Below are 21,636 nucleotides of genomic sequence, written 5' to 3' on the forward strand. Positions count from 1 at the left end.
TTATCGTCATTTAAAAGATAGGCAAACTGAGTTTCAAGAGACGTGAAGTACTTGGTGATGGGGCCCTTGTCCCTTGTCCCAAGGGCCAGAACCCCTGTCCCTTTGAGGCTACATGGACCCAAAGGCTCCACAGGAAGGGAATCAGGATGATCACTAACCAGGATGGGCCTTGAAAGACAGGGATCCGGGGCGCCCCTCACCGGGCATGGCACAGTCCCGTTAACTGACCCAGCAGCCTCCAGATCCCCACCCACGGGAGTGGCCACCAGAGCGAGCCTCCCACACCAGCCTCGGTTGCCCAGAGGGACGTGAGGTGGAGGCCAGGGCAGGAGTCTGGAACCGGGTGTCTGCAGTGAGACAAACTGGGCTGGAGAGACAGGCTGCTGACACTTGGGGTGCTGCCAGGGATGTGGCAGGTCCTGTGCGCCAGGGTCTCGCGCCCGCAGGACACCCAGCTGTGGACGCTGACGCGGGAACCGGCTTCTTTGGGCTGCGATGACCCAGGATGAGAGCCTGGCTCTGCTTCGTGCGTGAACGTCATTTGGGCTCGGTTTTCATACACAGAACTTCCCGGGAGGCGCACCTGCACGTGGTTGGGGACCTCCCAGGAGGGCTCCTTCCAGAGCCCATCCAGATGGTGACCAGGCGGTGGTCCTGGGCCTGCTGCTGAGGGACGCCTGTGTCCCTGGGAGTCTCTGTGTCCACCTGTCTGTCCACGTGGCCGTCCATCGAGCTCACCTGTCTGTCCACCTACTTGCCCACTTTCCTGTCCTTCCACTTACCCATCTACCTACCTGCCTGCCTTTCCACCTGCCTATGTCGCCACCCACCTGTTGGCCTATCTACTTACCTGCCTATCCATCTACCTGTCTGTCTACCTATCAGACTACCTACCTGTGTAGCCGCCTATTTTCCTATTAGCTTACCTGCCTATCTATTTTTCTATCTCCCTATCTTGTTACCTAACTACCTGCCTATCTACCTACCTATTTACCCATCAGCCTACCTACCTAATTACCTACCTTTCTACTTACCTATCTTGTTACCTAACTACCTGCCTATCTACCTACCTGCCCGCCTGCTTACCTATGTACCTATTTACCTACCTATCTTGTTACCTAACTACCTACCTACCCACCTGCTTACCTACCCACCTACCTACCTATACACCTATTTTCCCATCAGCCTACCTGCCTAATTACCTCCCTTTCTATCCCCCTATCTTGTTACCTAACTACCTGCCCCTCTACCTGCTTAACTATCTACCTGCCTATCTGAATATGATTTCTTAGCCCTTATTTCATAATGCCAAATAGAGGGAGAGCTAACACTGAAGTGAACATCACCTTACCCCTCCTAAATTTAACCTTAACCCTTCAGTAGTTTTAAGTATCTTAAAACTTGAAAAAAAAAAAAGTATCAGCAAACTTTACTATGTCTGAGTTTTTACATATTGAAATGTATAGTGTATTATAAAAGTAATTTTCTTTTTCATTTAAATTGCAGTTAGGGCATTCACCCTGAATTTTTAAAGTAATGTAAAAATAGGGCTATTTTTTCAGCTCATTTTGGGATAATAAGAGGGCATTCCAAAATATCCATCCAGTCCGGCGTGGTGGCGCACACCTATAATCCCAGCGGCTCGGGAGGCTGAGGCAGAAGGACCACCAGTTGGAGGCCAGCCTCAGCAAAAGCAAGGCCCTCAGCAGCTCAGTGAGACCCTGTCTCTAAATAAAATATAAAAAGGGCTGGGGATGTGGCTCAGTGGTGAGGCACCCCTGGGTTCAATATCTGGTACCCCCAAAAAAATAAAATAAAACACACACACACACCCTTATTAATTCATCTGAGTGGTACCTAAAAGCATCCAAAGGCAGTATCTAGGAGATCCTTGTCATTTCATAGGACTCCCAGGACCCCATTCACAGGCCCCTGTTGCTGCTTACTGATGAACGGATGGGGAAAATAGACCGAGGTGGCTCAGAGACAGGCAGAAAGTTGTGAAGGTCACACAGCAAAGGTCCTGCAGAGGGAAGCCCAGTGCTGGTGGCTCCTGGGACCTGTTGCTTTGCGTCCGAGAACTGAGGGAGGGACGCATCTGATGGACCCTAAGCTGCCAGGCCCAGACCACTGCAGGGGGCGGGGGAAGAGCAACATCTGGCCCTTGTCAGATTATGTAAGCTGCCGGGCTGGCGGCCAGATGTGGCCCTCAGACTCCGGCAGGAGGAAGCCATCAGAGGCTCTCCCTGGGGGATCTGGGAGGCTTGCAGATGTGGCCCGCTGGAGGAAACACCCAACCACACTGGGGACCCTGGAGTCTGTCAGGAAGTGAGGGTGTGAGGGAAGAGTGGGCGCGCCTTTCCCCAGAACCGCCTGGAGCCAAGAGGGAGACTCCCAGCAGTGCTCGCGGGGTGGCGGGCATCTCTCCAGCTCCCAGAAACTCCCCCTCCCCACCCCCATTCTTTCCACGACACCCAAAGGAAAGCAGCTCAGAGTGGCAGCAGGGTGGTGACCTTCGGGGTCACAGGGTGGGGAGTCTGGGGCAATCAGGCTGGGCTCTGCAATGACCCTGCATAATGACCTAACAGAGAGAGGGCAGTGGTGGAGTTCATTAAATACCAGTCACAATAGCAGGTGCGGTGGCCCACACCTGGAATCCCAGCAGCTCAGGAGGCTGAGGTAGGAGGATTGCAAGGTGGAGGCCAGCCTCAGCCACTAAGCAACTCAGCAAGACCCTGTCTCTAAATAGAATATAAAAAGGGCTGGGGAGGTGGCTCAGGGGTGAAGCACCCCTGGGTTCCATCCCTGGGACCAATGACCAGGCAAGAGCAGCTCAGCCCAGGTCTCCCTGGGGAAACAGCTCTCTACAGCCATGTCTCACATCGTGGAAAATTCGAAAGCATGTCCTCCTTTGTGGAAGGGCTCTGTTCTCGGTGGCTTCCTCGCCCTGACTTTGCTGCTTGTGACCCGTAGTCACCTCACGAGGTCGACAGCTGGGCTGGATCATTCCAGACCTTCCTTTCTGCCTGGCGGGTCACTGGGTTACAGGACACCAGCCTCCGTGCAAATCTCAGCTCCTGCGTTTCCAAGGTGTGTGGCTTCGGCAGGTTCCGCTCGCCGTCTGGGCTTCCGGATCCTCCTCTGTGAAGTGGGGACAATGACGCACCTGTCTCCCCGGTGCTTGTGAGTTCAATGTTTAAAGTACTAAGCACAGTCCCTGCCAGCCAGGCGACAGCCGACAGACTTGGTATTACGGTTCCTGTTCTACTGACTCCCCGGCAGTGCCGGGGAAGAACCCAGGGGGCGCTCTAACTCGGAGTCACACCCCAGCCTCGCTGTTTTTTTTAGATTCATTTATTTTTATGGGGTGCTGAGAATCGAACCCAGGGCCTCGCACGCGCCAGGCAAGTGCTCCGCCACTGAGCCACCACCCAGCTCCTCCAGCCCTTTTGAAATTTTTTATTTTGCTGGGCATGGTGCACAGATCTGGTGCATTAAGCAACCATCCACCCACTTCCAAACGCTCTCATTTCCCCCACTGGGACTATTAAACACGGAGTCTCCCCATCCCCAGCCCCTCAACTGTATCCTGTTTTCTGTCTGAATGTGACCGCTCCAGGGACCTCATCTAAGGCGCTCCTACAGTTATGTGTCCTTCTGTGCCTGTCTTGCTTCATTTAGCATAATGTCCTCAGGATTGTCCATGTTGTAGCAGTACGAGATTTTTTTTTTTTTTTTTTTTTTTTTTTTTGGTACCAGGGATTGAACCCAGGGGCGCTTAACCCCTGAGCCACATCTCAAGCCCTTTTAATATTTTATTTAGTCACAGGGGCTCTCTGAGTTGCTCAGGAGCTCACTAAGTGGCTGAGGCTGGCCTCCACCTTGCGATCCTCCTGCCTCAGCCTCCTGAGCTGCTGGGATGACAGGCGTGCACCACTGCACCTTCTTTTTAAAAGCTGAGTAATATTCCACGTGGGGCCGCACCGCGTTTTACTTCATCCGTGGGTGGATTCCCATCATTTTTGCATCTTCCGCCCTGCCTGTCTCTGAACACAGTCACGGGCTTATAAATCACAAAAATTTAGAGTTACCCCTGGCTTTAGGAAAAGCTTGACCCAGCAACGCCTGTTTATTAAGGACCCTGTTTGTATTGCTGTCATCTTTAGGCTCTACCCCTAGCCCCGGGGCATGTCCCCACGGTCCCCTCAGTCACAGGGGGCCGTCACAGTTCCAAACCGATCCTCTCCCCATGCCCACGCCACCCAGCGGCCCGCAAAGGGAACTGCGGGAAGGAAAGGTTCTGCTCCGCCCCCTCCAGCCCTACAGACAGCTTCTCCTGTCTCATTGGCTACCCTGCGCAGCGCTGAACCAATCACAGCCGCCAGGGGTGTGGTTATGTTGATTTAGTGGGAGGGGCAAGTGCCCCTCTACCTCCAGTTCCCGCTTCCTGCAAGACCTGCTGGTTGGCTCTGGCCCGGTCCCTCCCGGTGTCAGGCATGCAGCTTAACAGAACGCTCTGTTGGGCTCAGAGGGCCATTCAAGCACCCACAATCCCCTGGGTGCCTGTGTCCACTGCGAAGCCTGCACCTTGTACCTGCTGGACCTGCTGCAGCCAGTCCTGTATTGCTGCTGCGACCTCCCAGCCCGCACGGCTCCTGGCCACGCTCATGGCTTCTGGGCCGCCTGCCCTGCCGCTCCTGGGTGGCGTGTGGCTTCCTCCCTTCCAGGGGCTCTGCTGGAGGCCAGCAATGGCTGCTAAGTCCGATCAGGGTCCTTGTTTTCCAAATCACATTTGGGCCTGGGAAAGCCACCAAAATGAATCCACCAAAATATGAAAAATAAAAAGAAAATGGATTCTATGAGCTTATTTTACTATGTATTGCTAAAACCAGGAAATATTTTCAGTCATTTATTTTTTTAAAAAATATGTAAACTTCATGAGCCCAGCACGGTGGTGCACAACTGTCATCCCAGTGGCTGGGGAGGCTGAGGCAGGAGGATGGCAAGGTGGAGGCCAGCCTCAGCCACTTAGGGAGGCCCTAAGCAACCCAGCTGGGGATGTGGCTCAGGGGTTAAGTGCCTCTGGGTTCAATCCCTAGTTCAAAAAAAAATTGGTGTGCCAAGGAATATGGTTGATAGAGAGTAAAGGTCATCCAAAGCCCAGACAGGATGCTTCAGTTAAAAGCTTTCAGGGCCAAGGAATCTGTCATTCGAAGTAGCTGAAACAAGGAAAACTTAAAAAAAAAAATATTCTCCCATAATAAGTCCAGAAGCAGATATCTCCAAGCTCAGTAGTTAAAAGATGTTCGTGCTTTTTATTCCGCCACTTGGCAATTCTCTCCGACATTGCTTCATGGTCCCAAGAGGGCTGCCGCAGCTCCAAACATCCCGCCCTCACTTGGCAATATGCCCAAAGGTAGGGGAAGGGTGGGGAAGGGCCCCTCCTTCCCAGGCTGCCTTGCGTAAGGACCTCGCGGTGCCCGCTGAAGATTCGCCACGCGCTAACACGGGATTGCGTGGCTGTGCCCGGGGTGGCAGTGGGAGGATCTGGCACCTCCTCCTGGACTGCAGGGCGCGGCTCTGCCCCGAGGGTGTGCAGAAGGAGTGGCACATGCCTCGCTCCTCCGCGACACCTGTCTCCCCTGCTCACAGGTCGCAGGAGCCCCCGCTCCCAGCCCCCACACAGCTCCGCCCGGAGCCCGGAGACCCGCGGGACCGACCTCAGGAGGCCGGGGCCGGAGGCACCGCCGGCGCGGCAGAGCGTCGCTGGCGGTCGGACAGCAGCCTGGGAAGCAGAGCCCTGGACGAAGGTTCGTCCCCAGCTGTTCAGCCACGCCGGCACGCGTCCGTCCAGCTGTCAGGACACAGGCCTCTCCGGGTCTGCACACCCAGCCCCACTCCCCTGGCTGCCCAGGCTGCGCTTCCTGAGCCCAAAGGAGCCTGTTCCCTCAGGTCCATCGTCATAAAAGCCTTGACCTTAAGAATTGGTGGCGCTCACCTGTCATCCCAGCAGCTCGGGAGGCTGAGGCAGGAGGATCGCAAGGTGGAGGCCAGCCTCAGCCAGTTCACTAGGCCCTGAGCAACTCAGTGAGAACCTGTCTCTAAATAAAATATAAAAAGGGCTGTGGACATGGCTCAGTGGTTGGCACCCCTGGGTTCAACCCTGGAACCAAAACAAACAGAAACAGACATCAGGCCACCCCAGATCTACCACATGGGGGCAAGAAATCCCTAAATCAGGTTGTTTTTAAATAACTGATGTGATGTGACTGTAAATATGAGATCATGCAACTCGAACCAGCTTAAGCTAACAGGAGATTTATCAGCCAGGCAGAGCCAGGCACACCTACAGAACCCCAGTGACTCGGGAGGCTGAGGCAGGAGGATCTCAAGTTCAAGGCCAACCTGTGGAACTTAGCAAGACCCTGTCTCAAAATATAAAAATCTAAAGAGCTTGGGATGGAGCTCAGTGATAAATCATCTGGGTTCAATCCATAATATGGCAAAAAATAAATAAATAAATAAATAAATAAAAGGAGCCAGGCACGGTGGTGCACATGGGTAATTCCAGTGGCTTGGGAGGCTGAGGCAGGAGGATCACAAGTTGGAGGCCAGCCACCCTAAACAACTCAGCGAGACCCTGTCTCTAAATAAAATATAAAAAGGGCTGGGGGTGTGGCTCAGGGGTTAAGCACCCCTGGGTTCAATCCCTGGGACCCCAAAAAGATAAAAATAAATAAAAGGAGATTTACTGGTTCACATAACTAGAGTCCACTCAGGTGTCAGGTGGGGTGAGCTGTCCATGGAGCCCCATGTCCCCTGGGACCTGGCCTGCTGTCCTCTGCATTGACTCCTTCCCAGACATGGTGGCCCTGGTGGCCCAGACCTCGTCCTCCCCACCTCCAGCCTGAGGCACAGAGCACAGTCCCTGTCCTGGACGCATGAGTCCCAGGCGTGGCCTGGCTCTCAGTGGCTCCCATGGGGTCGCTGGCCCTTCCTGAGTGGCCAGGTTTGCTCACAAGTCCCCGGAGCTGATGTGGAAGAGGAAGAGGAGTGTCCCCAAGGAGGACCGAGGCTGTCCCTGGAGACTGGGCAGCAGGGCTGAGCCCTGGGGGTTTCTAATGCCCACCAGACCAGAGCCCGCCGTGCCGGAGACCACAGAGGGCCCCCTGTGCGACACCCCTATCCTCCGTGTCCCCCCAAATGTGGAAGCTGGGAATCCGCCTGACCTGGTGTCCTAGACCCTGCCCAGCTCCCCGGGGGCCTCGGCCTCCCCTGACGGAGGTGCCCAAGGGCGAGCGGGTCCCAGCCCTGGTCCCATGTCCCTGCATCTTGGCTTCTTCCCCTAGGGGACGAACAGCTGTTCCGCTCCGTGGAGGGCCAGGCGGCCTCTGATGAAGAGGAAGAGGAGGAGAAGTGGCAGAAGCAGCAGAGGCCACCAGCGGCCCAGGCCGAGGTGCTGCTGGCGTGTCCCTCCGGCTGTCAGAGCGGGTATGTTGTGGGACAACATCTGGGACCTGCCAGCGGTGGGCCTGGGGCTCCGGGAGGTCGTCCAGGAAGCCCAGAGGGAGGACGAGGACCCACCCTGTAGGCCCCTTCAGTGAGTAACAGCTTGAATGGAAGGAGCTGAGGAAATGAGCACGCAGCTGGGGAGGCTGAGGCAGGAGGATCGCAAGGTGGAGGCCAGCCTCCACCACTTCGCAAGGCCCTGAGCAACTCAGCGAGACCCTGTCTCTAAATAAAATAGAAAAAGGGCTGGGGAGGTGGCTCAGGGGTTAAGCGCCCCTGGGTTCCATCCCTGGGACCAAAGAAAAGAAAGAAATGAGATCACCTTCAAGGACACCGCTGGTGGAGTCCGCCATCAACACGTGGCTCCAAAGCCTTCCGTCACTCTCGGTCCGTTCCCAGTCCGTCGCTCCTCCAGGACGAGGACAGGTCCAGCATCTCAGACAAGTCCCTCGCTTTCTCTGAGCCTCAGTCCCCCACCCTGAACGGGACGGTGACAATCGTCCAGCAGATATCAGGGTATGTTGGGGGCTGTGCCATGTTGATCACACCGGCAGCGAGGAGGTTGATTGACATGAGCACACTCAGGTGGTTTTCTCGTCCACGCACACAATGTGTGCGCATGTGTCACTAATTGCCGCTCAGAGCCTCTCGCCTAATCTTTGCATAAGAGGCGAGGCCCTGCTCTCCGCCTCCTGGAGGTGATATAAGCGTAGGCTGAGCGAGGCAGAGACACAGCAGCCAGTAGCAGAAAAGCCAGAAGAAAGAACACAGCAGTGAGGAGGGGCAGTGGCGGAAGGCAGACTTTAAGGCGTAGCAAGTCTCTTCCTCTAAGCTCTAAGCAGAGCCTGTCTTTCAAAGTTTCTCTTAAGCAAAGTCTCTCTGATAAGCGGGGTCTCTCTCTCCTCTCGGAGCAAGTAACCTCATTTCCTCTGTCCTCTGTGAACAAGCAAGAAAGCAGTGCACCAAAGAGAAAGACAGAAGAGCCTCAGTTTCCACTCCACCACCCATAAGGCCCTGCGTGCAGGTTGTTGCTGCAGGCGGTGACAAATAGCCACGGATTTTGGAACCGCAAAGAGCCAGCGACAAGGGTAGAGCACGCCGACCGGGTGCAGGAAGTCAGATTGTGAAGGGCTGCCGATGGGGTGCGGTTCTCGCCGTCATCGCTTCCCCAAGTCAGAATTTTCTGAGTCACCTACTACGTGCCGTGCACGGAGGCAGCAGAAAAATAACAATCACCAAGCTGGTGGCTCTCGACTGGCAGAAAGAGAGCGCAGGAGGACAGGAGATGCTCTCTGAGCCAGGAACCTAAGGGACGGAGGGAATCAGCAATGCAAATGAGGGGGCGGGGCATTCAGGACGTGGGAACCCCAAGCGCAAAGGCCCTGGGGTTGGTTGGTCATCCCAGCAGCTTGGGAGGCTGAGGCAGGAGGATTGCAAGGTGGAGGCCGGCCTCAGCAACTTAGCAAACCAGAAAGGCGCTGTAGCTGATGCAGAGGGGGGAGGGGGAGGGACGTCGGACAGGCCCAGGTGAGGCCTTTGGCATTTCTTCAGATTGGCACAGGGGCATAGAAGGATGCTCAGCAGGCGGGCGTCCCAGCTTGGGGTCACTTTCAGGAGGACTGGGCTCAAGGATGAGGTCCGCTCTCGACGGGCGGAGCAGACGCTGGAAAGTAGCTCTGCACAGTTCTGGCACTTTCCTTCCAGCAGGGGTGATGACCAGACAGCAAAGAAGCTCAAAACTTCCTGCGGCCACGTGGGTGGCATGGATCACGCGTGCAGCCAGGGGCAGCTGGAGACCCAGGGCTTCGGTGGGAAGACCCTGGGGACACCTGTGCAGGAGGTCAGCGGGGCCCCCGGGATAGAGGGGGGCACCAATTCTAGAGCCTCCCACGGCGGGAAGGACCAGGGGTCCTGTGCGCGACTCACTGGGGAGGAAACCAGGACCCAGAGAGATGCGATTGCCTGCCATTTAGGTTTCTTGGTTGCGACTTCAGAGATTCCCTCTCAAGCCAGGCGCGGAGGTGCACGCCGGTCGTCCCAGCAGCTCAGGAGCCCGAGGCAGGAGGATCGCAAGGTGGAGGCCGGCCTCAGCCACTTAGCAAGACCCTCAGCAACTCAGCGAGACCCTGTCTCTAAATAAAATATAAAAAGGGCCGCGGAGGTGGCTCAGGGGTTGAGCACCCCTGGGTTCAGTCCCTGGGACCAAAAGAAAAAGAAAAAAGAAAAAAAGAGGGGATTTTGTTATGTCATCTGAAACTGGCCGGTTGGGTATCTGACCCCTGTCGCTCTTCATATCCTCAGAAGGTTTCAGTTTGGTGGAACTTTCAGCACAAGCGACTCCATTTTGATTTGTTTTTGTTTTCGTTTTTCTGCTCTGTCGGCCCCAGTGCAGTTCACTCTAAAGCAATGTCTCCCGCGGATTTTCCTTCACAGAATGTGAGCTGGGAAGGTTTCTCCCCAGAGCCAACAGGATGGTGGGGATGTGCTGCGACCAGACTGTCTGGCTTCAAATCCGGGCCACATCACCTGCTGGTGATCTTGAAAAAAGGTCCTCAACAGTTTTGTTTGGTGTTTTTCTGTTTTTTGTTTTTTTCTTTTGGTCCCAGGGATTGAGCCCAGGGGCGCTTAACCCCTGAGCCACCTCCCCAGCCCTTTTTCTATTTTATTTAGAGACAGGGTCTTGCTCAGTTGCTTAGGGCTGTGCTAGGTGACTGAGGCTGGCCTCCACCTTGCCATCCTCCTGCCTCAGCCTCCTGAGTCACTGGAAGAACAGGTCAAGGCACCCAGTTCCCAGATGGATTTCTTTGCTTTGCCACTGACACAGATGTATTTAAAAAGAGAAGAAACCAGACCAATAGAGAAGGGAGAATGGAGTCCTCAGACTAGGAAATAAACATGAAAGCTCTTACGTCAGTCCGAGTTGCTGTGCAACTTTGAGTTAGGTCCTTGGTTTCTCTGAGCCTCAGGGCCAACCCAAGGGAATCCGGGTGGTTTATCCGCCCAGCAGGCAGGGGGAAGCTGGACAGGATGTCCTCCACAAAAGGGTCCCACAGGCCAGGGGCCTCTGGGGTGCTTTGACTACTGGGAAGACAGCAGGGTCCCCTTCCATCCCCACAGGCAGAGCGGCAGAAGGGGGCCGAGATTGAGCACCTGAGGCTGGAGCTGCAGATGGTGGAGACGGAGCGGGTGCGGCTGTCCCTGCTGGAAGAGAAGCTGGTGGACGTGCTGCAGCTGCTGCAGACGCTCCTGGACCTGGTAGGCCCCCAGCAGCCATGCCTGCAGAGCGGGGGAGCCGGCCAGGCACCCGGCTCTGGGCTCCCTCATGTGGGCCACTGTCACCAGTGTGCCCTGCATCGAACCAGGGGCCTTGACCTCTGAGCCACGTCCCCAGCCCTTTTTATATCTCATTTAGAGACAGGGTCTCGCTGAGTTGCTTAGGGCCTCACTGAATTGCTGAGGCTGGCCTCCACCTTGCGATCCTCCTGCCTCAGCCTCCCGAGCCGCTGGGATGACAGGCGTGCACCACCGCACACATGATCTCTGAGGGAGATCATGGCACCTGCACCCAGCTCCATGCCCCCACCAGGAGTCTCTGAGGAGCTCGGAGCCTGGGGGTGGGGATACTTTATCCACCCCCAGGTCACTGCACAGAAACCCACCTGCTGAACGAGGACCTGGCATCCGAGCCTGATCCAATCCTGTCTCCATTTCTTTTGAAGAACATATCGAAAAGAGCCCTGGGGAAGATTCTGCTGAGCACGCTGGACGCTTGGAGGAACCCAGCACAGGGTAGGGGAGCTCTCTGTTTTGCAGACGTTGGTCAGCAGCCAGGAAACCCTCGGTCCTGAGTCTTTTTTTTTTTTTTTTTTTTGTTCCAGGCATTGAACTTGGGGGTGCTTAACCCCTGAGCCCCCTCCCCAGCCCTTTTTATATTTTATTTAGAGACAAGGTCTCGCTGAGTTGCTTAGGGCATCACTAAGTGACTGAGGCTGGCCTCCAACTTGTGATCCTCCTGCCTCAGCCTCCCCAGCTGCTAAGATGACAGGCATGCACTACCATGCCCAGCCATCCTGAGTGTCTTGTCTGCAAAATGGTGACATTAGTCCGACCCTGAACACCTCTGAGGACAGAGGGGCTTCTAGCACACATTTCCTGATCTCCTTCTGGATGCTGGGGGTCATTCAGGACACTGGGCCAACCTGAGCCCTTCCAGCAAATGAAGGCTCACACTGTGGTCTCCCACCTACCTGGGAGGCAGGAACAGGCTTTAGATAGTCAGTGAGGCACAGTGACGCACGCCTGTATTACCAGCATTGGGGAGACTGAGGCAGGAGGATCACAAGTTGGAGGCCAGCCTCAGTCACTTAGTGAGGTCCTAAGCAACTCAGCGAGACCCTGTCTCTAAATAAAATATAAAAAGGGCTGGGGATGGGGCTCAGTGGTTAAGCGCCCCTGGGTTCCATCCCTGGGACCAAAAAATAAAATGTTCTCCCAAGTAGATGTGAGCCTTTGTCCCCAGCATCCAGGAGGAGGCCAGGAAATGTGTGCGAGAAGCTCCATCACAGGGATCTTCAGTGGAAGAGGGACAAGGAGGGGTGTTACTGGGCGGAGCAGGGCTGAGCAAGGGACCCTGCTCCCGACTCCCGACTGTCCTTTCTCTGCAGAAGGAAGCCCTGGGCCCTCGGCCGTCCTGGACGCCCTGCACCAAGCCCTGGCTGGCTGTGAGCTCCTGCAGAGGCAGCCTCCAGGACAGGCCTCCTCAAACCCTGCTCCCGCCAACCCCCTTCTCATCTCCTGCTGAGGTTGCTGGCACAGCCGGTGGGCACCGCCCGTCAGCCCGAGTGCCATCAAACCAGCCTCCACAGTGGGCCTCACCACCATCCGAACAGCCTCCGTGATAGGCCTCCACGATCTTTGTGACCACACTCAGGCCGTTGGAACACCCTCCATACACAATCTGGCCGCAGTCACATCATCAGTACTGTGGAGGCCCTGGAGGTCACCGCTACTTTGGGGTCCCCACACACTCCTCCACAGCGCCTCCATTCCTGACATCAAAGTCCACATTATAGCCCTGCAGAGCTGGGCACGGTGGAATCCCTGTGGCTCGGGAGGCTGAGGCAGGAGGATCTCAAGTTGGAGGCCATGTTGGGAAACTTAGGAAGACACTGTCTCGAGATAAAAAAACTTTAAAAGGCTGGGGTGTGCAGCTCCGTGGTAGAGTGTCCTTGGGTTCAATATTCAGTGCCGCAACAAAAAGAGACAGACAGACCGACAGAGAGAAGGGAAATCATGCAGGTGCTGGATCAGCCTGTACCTGATGCTGTCCCCCTGGTCCTTGGAACAGAGGGTTCACTTTCCTGCCTAGTGCAGCCCAGAATCCAGGTAGGATTTAGATGGGCAAAAACTGGCAAATAGGGCATTCAGTCTGTGGTGACATCAAGAGCAATGGTGTGGTGTCAGCAAGGGTCCCTATTAATATAGTACCTGGAGCCCCACCTTCCTGAATACATAGTAGGTACTGGTTTGACCTTCCTGGCTCACCTAGCTTAAAATCACACAGGAGAGAAAGATAGCTACTAGTGCAGTGTGTGTAAAATGAGTGCTAGATTAAAGGATTTATTTAATTGGTTAAATAATGATGGGCCAAGCATAGTGGTGCACACCTGTCATCCCAGCTCAGGAGGCTGAGGCAGGAGGATCACAAGGTGGAGGCCAGCCTCAGCAACTTCGCGAGGCCCTAAGCAACTCAGCGAGATCCTGCCTCTAAATAAAACAAAAAGGGCTGAGGGTGGGGCTCAGTGGTCAAGCACCCCTGGGTTCAATCCCTGGTCAGAAAGAAAAGAAAAGAAAGGAAAGAAAAGAAAGAAAGAAAGAAAGAAAGAAAGAAAGAAAGAAAGAAAGAAAGAAAGAAAGAAAGAAAGAAAGAAAGAAAGTAGAAGAAGTATTTTAAGCTGCCAAGTTGTTGTTGTTTGTTTGTTTGCTGTGTTACTTAGAACCTCTCCCTGAGTTGCTGAGGCTGGCCTCGAACTCTTGATCCTCCTGTCTCAGCCTCCCAAGCCGCTGGGATGACAGGCGTGTGCCACGGCGCCTGGCTTTTGTATTTTTCTAGAAGGGCTCCCGAGGGATTATTCAAATGGTCTGCAACTCATTAAAAATGTTTTCTGGGAAATTCTAATGTCCTCTCTCTCACCTTCTGGCAAAAATATTCTGTTGACCTTAAATTGCCCGCGTCCACCAACCAAAAAATATCCTGCAGTTCCACAGGAGGGACACTAGGTGGCGAGCGCGTTCACCGAATGCCGGGAGGGATTGGTGGGGATTTCCTGCAGCCAGTTCCAGGGCAGCGCCTTAGGATGTCCCGTCCTCGGGGGTCCGAGCCCTCCCTTCACCCGTGATCCCATCCACCTACCTAAAGAATAAGATCTCTTAAAATCATGCAGGAATTTGGGGTTTTTTGCTTTGGGAGTTCTTTTTGGATTTTAGTACCAGGGATTGAACCCAGGGGCGCTTCACCCCTGAGCCACCTCCCCAGCCCTTTTTATATTTTATTTAGAGACAGGGTCTCGCTGAGTTGCTCAGAGCCTCGCTAAGTGGCTGAGGCTGGCCTCCGATTTGCGATCCTCCTGCCTCAGCCTCCGGAGTCGCTGGAATTGGAGGTCTGCGCCACCGCGCCCTGCTGAATAACATAGAAGTACCTTAGGAAGGGATACCTGGTGCGATGTGGCCAAGAAACCATCTCCCCGCCGTGCCAGGGCCCTCTTCACTTCTGACCAGATGCAATTGGTCAGAAACGTTCCAGAGCTTGAGGGGACAGACTCAGGTCAAAGCACAAGGACACGCTGGCACCCCCGTAATGCGTCAGGCTGTGTTCAATCCTTTTGCTCATCAGAGACTAAAATCCTCCTTCACCAGGGGGTCTCGGAGGGTTCCAGTCTCACACTTCAGTTCCTGATGGCATCTGGCAAGCCCCCGTCCCTGCCCCCTGGCCTTGAAGAATTTCCCAGCACCCCTTTCACGCCAAGCTGACTCTCACAGCGAATGTGGGGGGGCATTTCTTTGCTTGTCTCCATTTTACAGATTTGGATACTGAGGCAGAGGTGGAGGCTATTGCCCAAAGTCACAAAGCTACTAAAGAGCAAAACTGGGTCCGGAAGCCAGGCACGCGGCTCCACAATGCAGCTCCAAACAGCCTGATTGACAGAGACCAATTTTCCAAGAATCAATAAGCAGGATTTCTGGTCCAAGGAAACCCCACCCCATCCCTAGCCGCAGAGGCTGAGGTCATCCGTTTCCCCCTGATTGTGGACAGACTGAAAACTGCTACGTAAACAGTCACCACCTCTAAATTCTGCTTCCCATGAGAAGGAAAAATTGGCCAGGCATGGTGGCCCACCCCTGTAATAGCAGTGGCTTGGGAGGCTGAGGCAGGAGGATCACAAGTGGGAGGCCAGCCTCAGCCACTTGCAACTCAGCAAGACACTGTCTCTAAATAAAATATAAAACAGGCTGGGGATGTGGCTCGGTGGTTAAGTGCCCCTGGGCTCAATCCCTGGTGCCACAAAAGAAAAAAAAAAAAGGAAGAAGAAGGAAAAATCATTCCTGGAGGCTACTAAAGAATTCCAGCCTCTAAAATAAAGATTTTTCTAGTAACTTTCTTTATGGTACCATTACTAAACCAAGGCTATGTCCTCCAGGTCCAGAGTTGAGAAAGCAGAGACTCTCTCCTTCGAGTTTCTATGGCTCATGCCATAGCCGTGTGTCACCCAAAGTCACCTGTGACCTCAGCCAACCTTTAGCTCCTCCTCTGTGAACAGGTGTCCACAATATAGCAATTCACCTGTGGGTGACGCAGGTCTCCAGGGAGCGGCGGAGCTGATGAGTGGACAGACAGACAGACAAGCAAATAGGAGGATCACTCACTCTGCTGGGGGAGTGGATCCCGGAGGGCTTCCTGGAGGAGGCCACGCCCCTGGTCAATCTTCAAGGATGGAGCATGCCCAGTGCAATCTCAGGAAGGGAGCTGGAGGGAAAGGACAGCAGAGGAACAGAGACAAGGCTCAGCATGAGGGGCAGGGAGGCCAAGGATGAGGTCCCACGAGACTCAGAATGAAAGGCTGGTCAGGAAAGGAAGGCAGAAGAGACTGGATTCCTCCTGAATTCCCTACGAGAGGATGTGGAACAGGGAACTGGCAAGCTCAAACCTTGGTAGCCAGAGACAGAGACCAGAGTCAAAGAGGCCATTGTCCTGGCTGCAGAGCCGGCAATTAAATAATACCGATATGGACTGGGGATAGAGCTCAGTGGTAGACACTTGCCTAGCATGGGGCAGGCCCTGGGAATAGCAAGTGCAAAGGCCCTGAGGCAGTGAGGTGTTGGGGAGTGTTTGAAGAACAGAAAGGAAGACACTGTGGTGAAGATTAACAAGCCAAGTGGAGAGTGAGCAATGAGGTCAAGAAATGGACAGGGCCAGACGGGGTGGCGCACACCTGTCATCCCAGCAACTTGGGAGGCTGAGGCGGGAGGATTGCAAGTTGGAGGCCAGCCTGGGCTATTTTATAAATGAAAAGAGCCCCTTCCTCCTCAGGATGCTTGGCTAGTACTGGTGCAGACTTCTGGAAGACAAGGGGTCATGGCTCCATTTCACAGATGAGGAAAAGGTGAGATTCACAGGCACATCCCAGGGTCTGCTCTCCGGGAAATCTTCCCCTCCGCCTGGGACCCAGTGAGGCCGCCTGGGCCTCTGTTCTGCAGGCCCAGCTCTGACAGCCCTTGGTGTCCTGGGTCAGCTTGGTGGGATCCCCTTCCATCCGCAGGGCAGGCCTGGGGCTCTGCGCCCAAGGCCTGAGGACCCCAAGGGCCTCCTGTCCCCGGAGCCAGGCCCTCGGGGCTGCCCTCACAAGATAAGCCGGCTATTTTCATCATTTCCTTCCTGCCACCCAACCCGCCACCAGCCGCCTTCCAGAGCGTTGCCACCGCAGCCCCGGCCCCAACGGCACAGGCCGCCAAAAGGGAGCCTCGCAGGTGAGTGTGACCTTGTTACCCAGCATGCCGTGCTGGCAGGGGGAGGGCAGGCCACCTTGCTCCCTCCTTCCCCTTGAGAAGACCCGTGGGAAGAGGCTTTCTTTCTAAGAGGCCACCAGCCCCTTGATTCCATGAACATTCATGGGAACCTGCTGGGGGTCAGCCTTGGTGGGCAGAGCTCTGCTTCAGAAGGGAGACAGCCGGGCGCCATGGCTCATGCCTGGAATCCCAGCAGCTCAGGAGGCTGAGGCAGGAGGATGGCAAGTTGGAGGCCAGCCTCAACCACTTAGTGAGGCCCTAAGCAACTCAGTGAGACTGTCTCTAAATAAAATATAAAAATGGCTGGGGACCTCCCAGTGGGTAAGCACCCTGGGACCAAAAAAAAAAAAAAAAAAAAAGAAAGAAAGAGAAACAGATCCTGTGCCCCAGTCCTTGAGGGAACAGGACAACCAGGAAGAGGCTAGGAGACATTCATGTGGGTCTAGTCTCTGACACAAACGACTGTGTGACTCTAGGCAAGACTCTTTCCCTCTCTGGGCCTCCATTTCCCAACTCTAAGTGTTAACTTAGATGACTGGCTTTTTTTTGGGGGGGGGTTCCGTCCCCTGCTTCCACCCAGCAGGACACCCCCAGCCATTTTCTTTGACACCAGGCATCATGGGAGAATTCACTTAGTTGACCCAGCCTGTGGGGGACGGATTGGACCACATGGTGTGTAGAGCACGGCTCTCGGCCTGATCCCAGGGGCTGGGGGCAACGTGGAGGCCCTTTCCTGTCCCGAGGGGACCCGGGCTGCAAAGCATATGATGCTCATCTCTTCCCCTCAGCCTTGAGCAGGGCTGGAGTCTCTGCTGGGGACCAGGAAGTCCCTGTCCCTTCTGTCTTACTCAGCTTGGTCGCTACTGTGACCAAAGGACCCACCAGAACAACTGTAGAGAAGGAGGAGCGGATTTGGGGCTCACGGTGGCAGAGGGCTCAGTCCACAGACGGCCGGCTCCCTTCCTCGGGCCTGAGGGGAGGCTGAACCTCATGGAGGAAGAGTGTGGTGCAGGGAAGCAGCTCCCCTGGGGACCAGGAGGCAGAGAGACTCCACTCCCAGATGCACATGTGCCCCACAGCCAGGCCCCAGTGCCACCTCCTCACCACACCACCTGCCTCCAGGTGCCCCCAGCGGATCCCCCAGGGAGCCAGGCACTGACCGGGTTGAGGCTCTCACGACCCGATCCTGTCCCCTCTGAACCTTCCTGCACCGTCTCCACGGGAGCTTCTGGGGACACCCACACCCCAACCCCTTCCCAGGAGCCCGTGCCGTCCACCCCAGCCACCCGACTGTGCCGCCTTCCCAGGGAGGACCAGCCAGGCCCTGCGCCGGGTGCCCTGTGGTCACCAGCCCCTCACAGAGGCTGAGGTGAGTCCCCTCTCCCCAGGTCGGTGCCATGCCCTGGGCCGGGGCCACGGCCAGGCCTCCTGAGCCAGTGCCTCTGCCCACAGCCGCCTGCCGGATGCCAGCCTGGGCTCTGCTGTGCCTGCTCTGGGCTGTGGCCGGGGCCACCCAGGACTGTCCTGCTCAGTGCTCCTGCCAGGCCCTGGAATCCATGGGGCTGCGGGTGGACTGCGTGGGCCGGGGGCTCGTGGCCCTGCCTGCCCTGCCTGCCCACACGCGCCAGCTGCTGCTGACCAACAACAGCCTGCGCACCGTGCCCCCTGGTGCCTTCGACCACCTGCCCCAGCTGCAGACCCTGGAGGTGGCCCACAACCCCTGGCACTGTGACTGTGACCTCACCTACCTGCGTCTCTGGCTGGAGGACCGCATGCCTGAGGCCCTGCTGGACGCCCACTGTGCCAGTCCAGGCCGGGCCGCCCGCCACCCTCTGGGCCAGCTGACCGGCTACCAGCTGGGCAGCTGTGGCTGGCAGCTTCAGGGGTCCTGGGCCTACCCGGGGGTCTGGTGGGACATGGCGTTGGTGGCAGTGGCCACACTGGGCCTGGCTCTCCTGGCTGGCCTACTGTGCGTCTCCACAGATCCCTGGCACTGAACCCGGCTGCCTATGGTCACCTCCAGGTCGAGAGGTCGGGCCCAGAAGCAGCTCCCCACACCCCACCAAAGCTGGTCAGCACAAACCATCTGAAACCCGAAATGAGTGGGGTTGGGGACGCAGCTCAGTTGGTAGAGTGCTTGCTTCACGTGCACAAGGCCCTGGGTTCAGTCCCCAGCATCGCAAGAAATACAAATAAATAAAGTGGCCACTTAGCTATTTTCTCTAATTTCCTTCTGAGCACCTGAGTCTGGCTCCTTCTAGAAACTCCAGTTCAGATTCTGGACACACTTGGGGGCAAACCTGTCATTTCGGCAACTCTGGAGGCTGAGGCAGGAGGATTGCAAGTTGGAGGCCAGCCTCAGTCACTTAGCGAGGCCCTGAGCAACTCAGCGAGACCCTGTCTGTAAATAACATATAAAAAGGGCTGGGGAGGTGGCTCAAGGGTTAAACACCCCTGGGTTCCATCTCTAGTACCAAAAAAAAAAAAAAAAAATGACATTATCATCAAAATCTTCACACATGAAATTTTTTCCACATGGAGACATGTTAATTCCAAAAGTTAAATCAAAGGTCCGAAGGTCCAGTTTCAAAACCAAGACTTTTCCCTTTTCCCTCTCCTTCTTCTCCCTGCTGTTCCCAAATATAAAGTTGGTGTTACGATGCCAGATGAAGAAACGGAAAAAGTCTGCCGAACAGAACAGAAATCATTACCGCAGACACTTTGGAATGCGAAGGATTCACCCAGGGTGAGGACGTGTTCTGGAAAATGACCGCACGTGTCCGTGTGTTAGGGAAGCGCACGCAGAGAGACGTGTGTAATTTCATTTAATTTTTTCTGTGGTCCCACGGATTGAACCCAGGGGTGCTTAACCACTGAGCCACATCCCCAGTCATTTTTTATTTTTGATTGAGAGATAGGGTTTCACTGAGTTGCTCAGGGCCTCGCTAAGTTGCCGAGGCTGGCCTCCAACTCGTGATCCTCCTGCCTCAGCCTCCCCAGCTGCTGGGATGACAGGCGTGCGCCACAGGACCCCACTGGAGAGCCTATATTTTGAACACACTCCTGGCTGATGTCCATGATGGAGCTTGCTGGCCCTGCTCCCAGCTCAGAGGAGCTAACTCATGGCCTCTGATCATCCTGGCCTCCTCTCCTGAGTCTCTAAACTTGTAGGGTCAGTCGCTGAAGGGCGCCATGTCCTGCAGGGGACGCTCTGGAGACCGCAGCTGCTGGCCAGAGTCCCATGTGGCTGCAGGCGACTATCAGGGAACAGCAGGGCCCAGCCAGCGGCTGTGCTGGCTCCTGGTAGAAGCCCCAGGCTGCAGGGAGCCCTGGGCGTTCTGAGCAGGACGTGGCCTGTGGGGACCAGCACCCTGCAGGAAGGGCTGGCCCGGCGCTGGAGCCCCTGAGCCCAGTGGAGACGGTGCCGGAGCCTCGGCAGCCCTGGGAGGCACACGGGGCAGCCGCTGGGCCCAGCATCTGCCCGGGCCTGGCTGGAGCTGGGGGCTCAGGAGGGAGCATGCTCAGTACTTCCGGGCCCCAGTCCCTTTCTCTAGTGTCACGTCCAGGACTGAACCTGGCTCCTCAAGGTTCGCCCCAGGGGCTCTGCGATCCCATGGTCTGGGCAGAGGCCACAGATGGCCTGGGAACAAACTGGCCCATGAGATTGTGGGTGGCTGGGCTCGGGGCCTGGGTGAGCCAAGGCCCAGTTATGAGCTTGTCCTCCAGGGCCACAGCGGGTGGTGGCTCCTTCCTCGAGTTTAGAGGGAGGACAGCAGGGAATTCCAACAGCAGCTGCTCCTTCTCCTTGGGAAGACGATGCGCCTGGAGCAAGCCCATCCTGAAAGCCAAGTCTCAGGCCTGCAGTGGACTAAACCCAGGGTCAGGGCTTCCTGGGATGCAGGAAAGACCCAACATTTAAAGAAATTAGGGCCCAGAGTGAGGAGATGATTTGCCCAAAACCATACCACTCGGCGGGGTTGGAGTACCAGGGATTGAACCCAGGGCTGCTTAACCCTGAGCCACGTCGCCAGTCCCTTTTATATTTCCTTTAGAGACAGGGTCTCGCTGAGTTGCTTAGGGCTTTGCTAAGTGGCTGAGGCTGGCCTCCACCTTGCGATCCTCCTGCCTCAGCCTCCTGAGCCACTGGGATGGCAGGCATGCACCACCACCCAGCTAGGCTGGATTTGATGGAGGCTGGTGTGACCCTCACCTGATCAGCCTGTCCCGGAGCTGCACTTGGCAGGGTGCTGAGGTCCCTGTGACCCCCTTTTCCTGGGGAGGCGAGGCTAGCAGCCACAGAAGTTGGAAAGCCCCCCACTTCAGCTGATTGAAGGGAAACAGATCTAGATGATTCTGGGCAACTCTGGGCTTCCTCATCCGGGGACCTGATTCAGGCACAAACCCGCCCTGAGTACCTACTGTGTGTCTGCAACCACTCTGGGGGAACCATCTGGGACCTAGTGGGGGGACCCTGCTTTCCACCTGCTGACAAACATCAGGCAAGGAACCTCGAGGCCACTGGCTCAGGGCTAGTCACCCAAGAGCCTTCCCCAGCGCAATTCCCCCTGGGGGAACCTGCAGCCCAGAGAGGGGCAGTGAGTTGCCCAAGGTCACACAGCATCCTCTGAGCCAAGACAGGACCCAATCCTAGGCCTCTTTTGTCCTTTGGTCTCTGACTCCTTGTCACCAAAGGGGATTCAGAAGAGGCCTGGGACCATCCAGAGGGGACACGGCCATGTGGGCCACTTAGGGGCTTAAAGATGAGAGAACCAGTCGCGGGCGCCGTTGGTTGGTTTCAGAAATCCGTTTAATGGTGAAGAATGGATACTCTGGCTCTGTGAAGTTTCCATAAAGGTAACTTTCCCAAGTTTTCAAAAATAGATCTGATATAAAGATTTTTTTTAATATTCATAAATAGGTAACGTGAAAAATTCCCAAATGCAAATGGCATCCTTGGGCTGGCTGGGACCCTCCCCACCTGCCCCGAGTCCAGGCCCCCGAGGAGTGAGGGTCCAGTGGGAGAGAGCCCCACCTCCCGCCGCCCTCTTGGGGAAGAGTAACTGA

General features: G+C 55.8%; 2 protein-coding genes across 3 annotated transcripts in view; both read left to right on the top strand.

The window, feature by feature from the left end:
- EFCC1 (EF-hand and coiled-coil domain containing 1) overlaps positions 1–13,389 on the top strand; it is a 34,379-nt gene extending 20,990 nt beyond the window's left edge. Inside the window, 6 exon segments of the mRNA XM_079122117.1 lie at positions 5,653–5,810; positions 7,350–7,491; positions 9,214–9,349; positions 10,627–10,764; positions 11,229–11,298; positions 12,174–13,389. Of these exon segments, the coding sequence (XP_078978243.1) occupies positions 5,653–5,810; positions 7,350–7,491; positions 9,214–9,349; positions 10,627–10,764; positions 11,229–11,298; positions 12,174–12,310 (781 nt within the window). The 3' untranslated portion in view covers positions 12,311–13,389.
- Positions 1–18,924, top strand: part of GP9 (glycoprotein IX platelet) — a 156,981-nt gene extending 138,057 nt beyond the window's left edge. Inside the window, exons 1-2 of one of the 2 annotated variants that reach the window (XM_079122161.1) lie at positions 17,672–17,941; positions 18,025–18,924. In XM_079122161.1, the coding sequence (XP_078978287.1) occupies positions 18,036–18,569 (534 nt within the window). In that variant the 5' untranslated portion in view covers positions 17,672–17,941; positions 18,025–18,035 and the 3' untranslated portion in view covers positions 18,570–18,924. Of the gene's footprint in view, positions 1–17,671; positions 17,942–18,024 lie in introns of those variants that run through there. The other variant, XM_079122162.1, reaches the window with a different exon arrangement.
- The last annotated feature ends 2,712 nt before the right edge of the window (positions 18,925–21,636 follow it).

Source organism: Sciurus vulgaris, assembly GCF_902686455.1.
Source record: "Sciurus vulgaris genome assembly, chromosome: 19".
NCBI classification, from domain to species: Eukaryota; Metazoa; Chordata; class Mammalia; order Rodentia; family Sciuridae; genus Sciurus; species Sciurus vulgaris.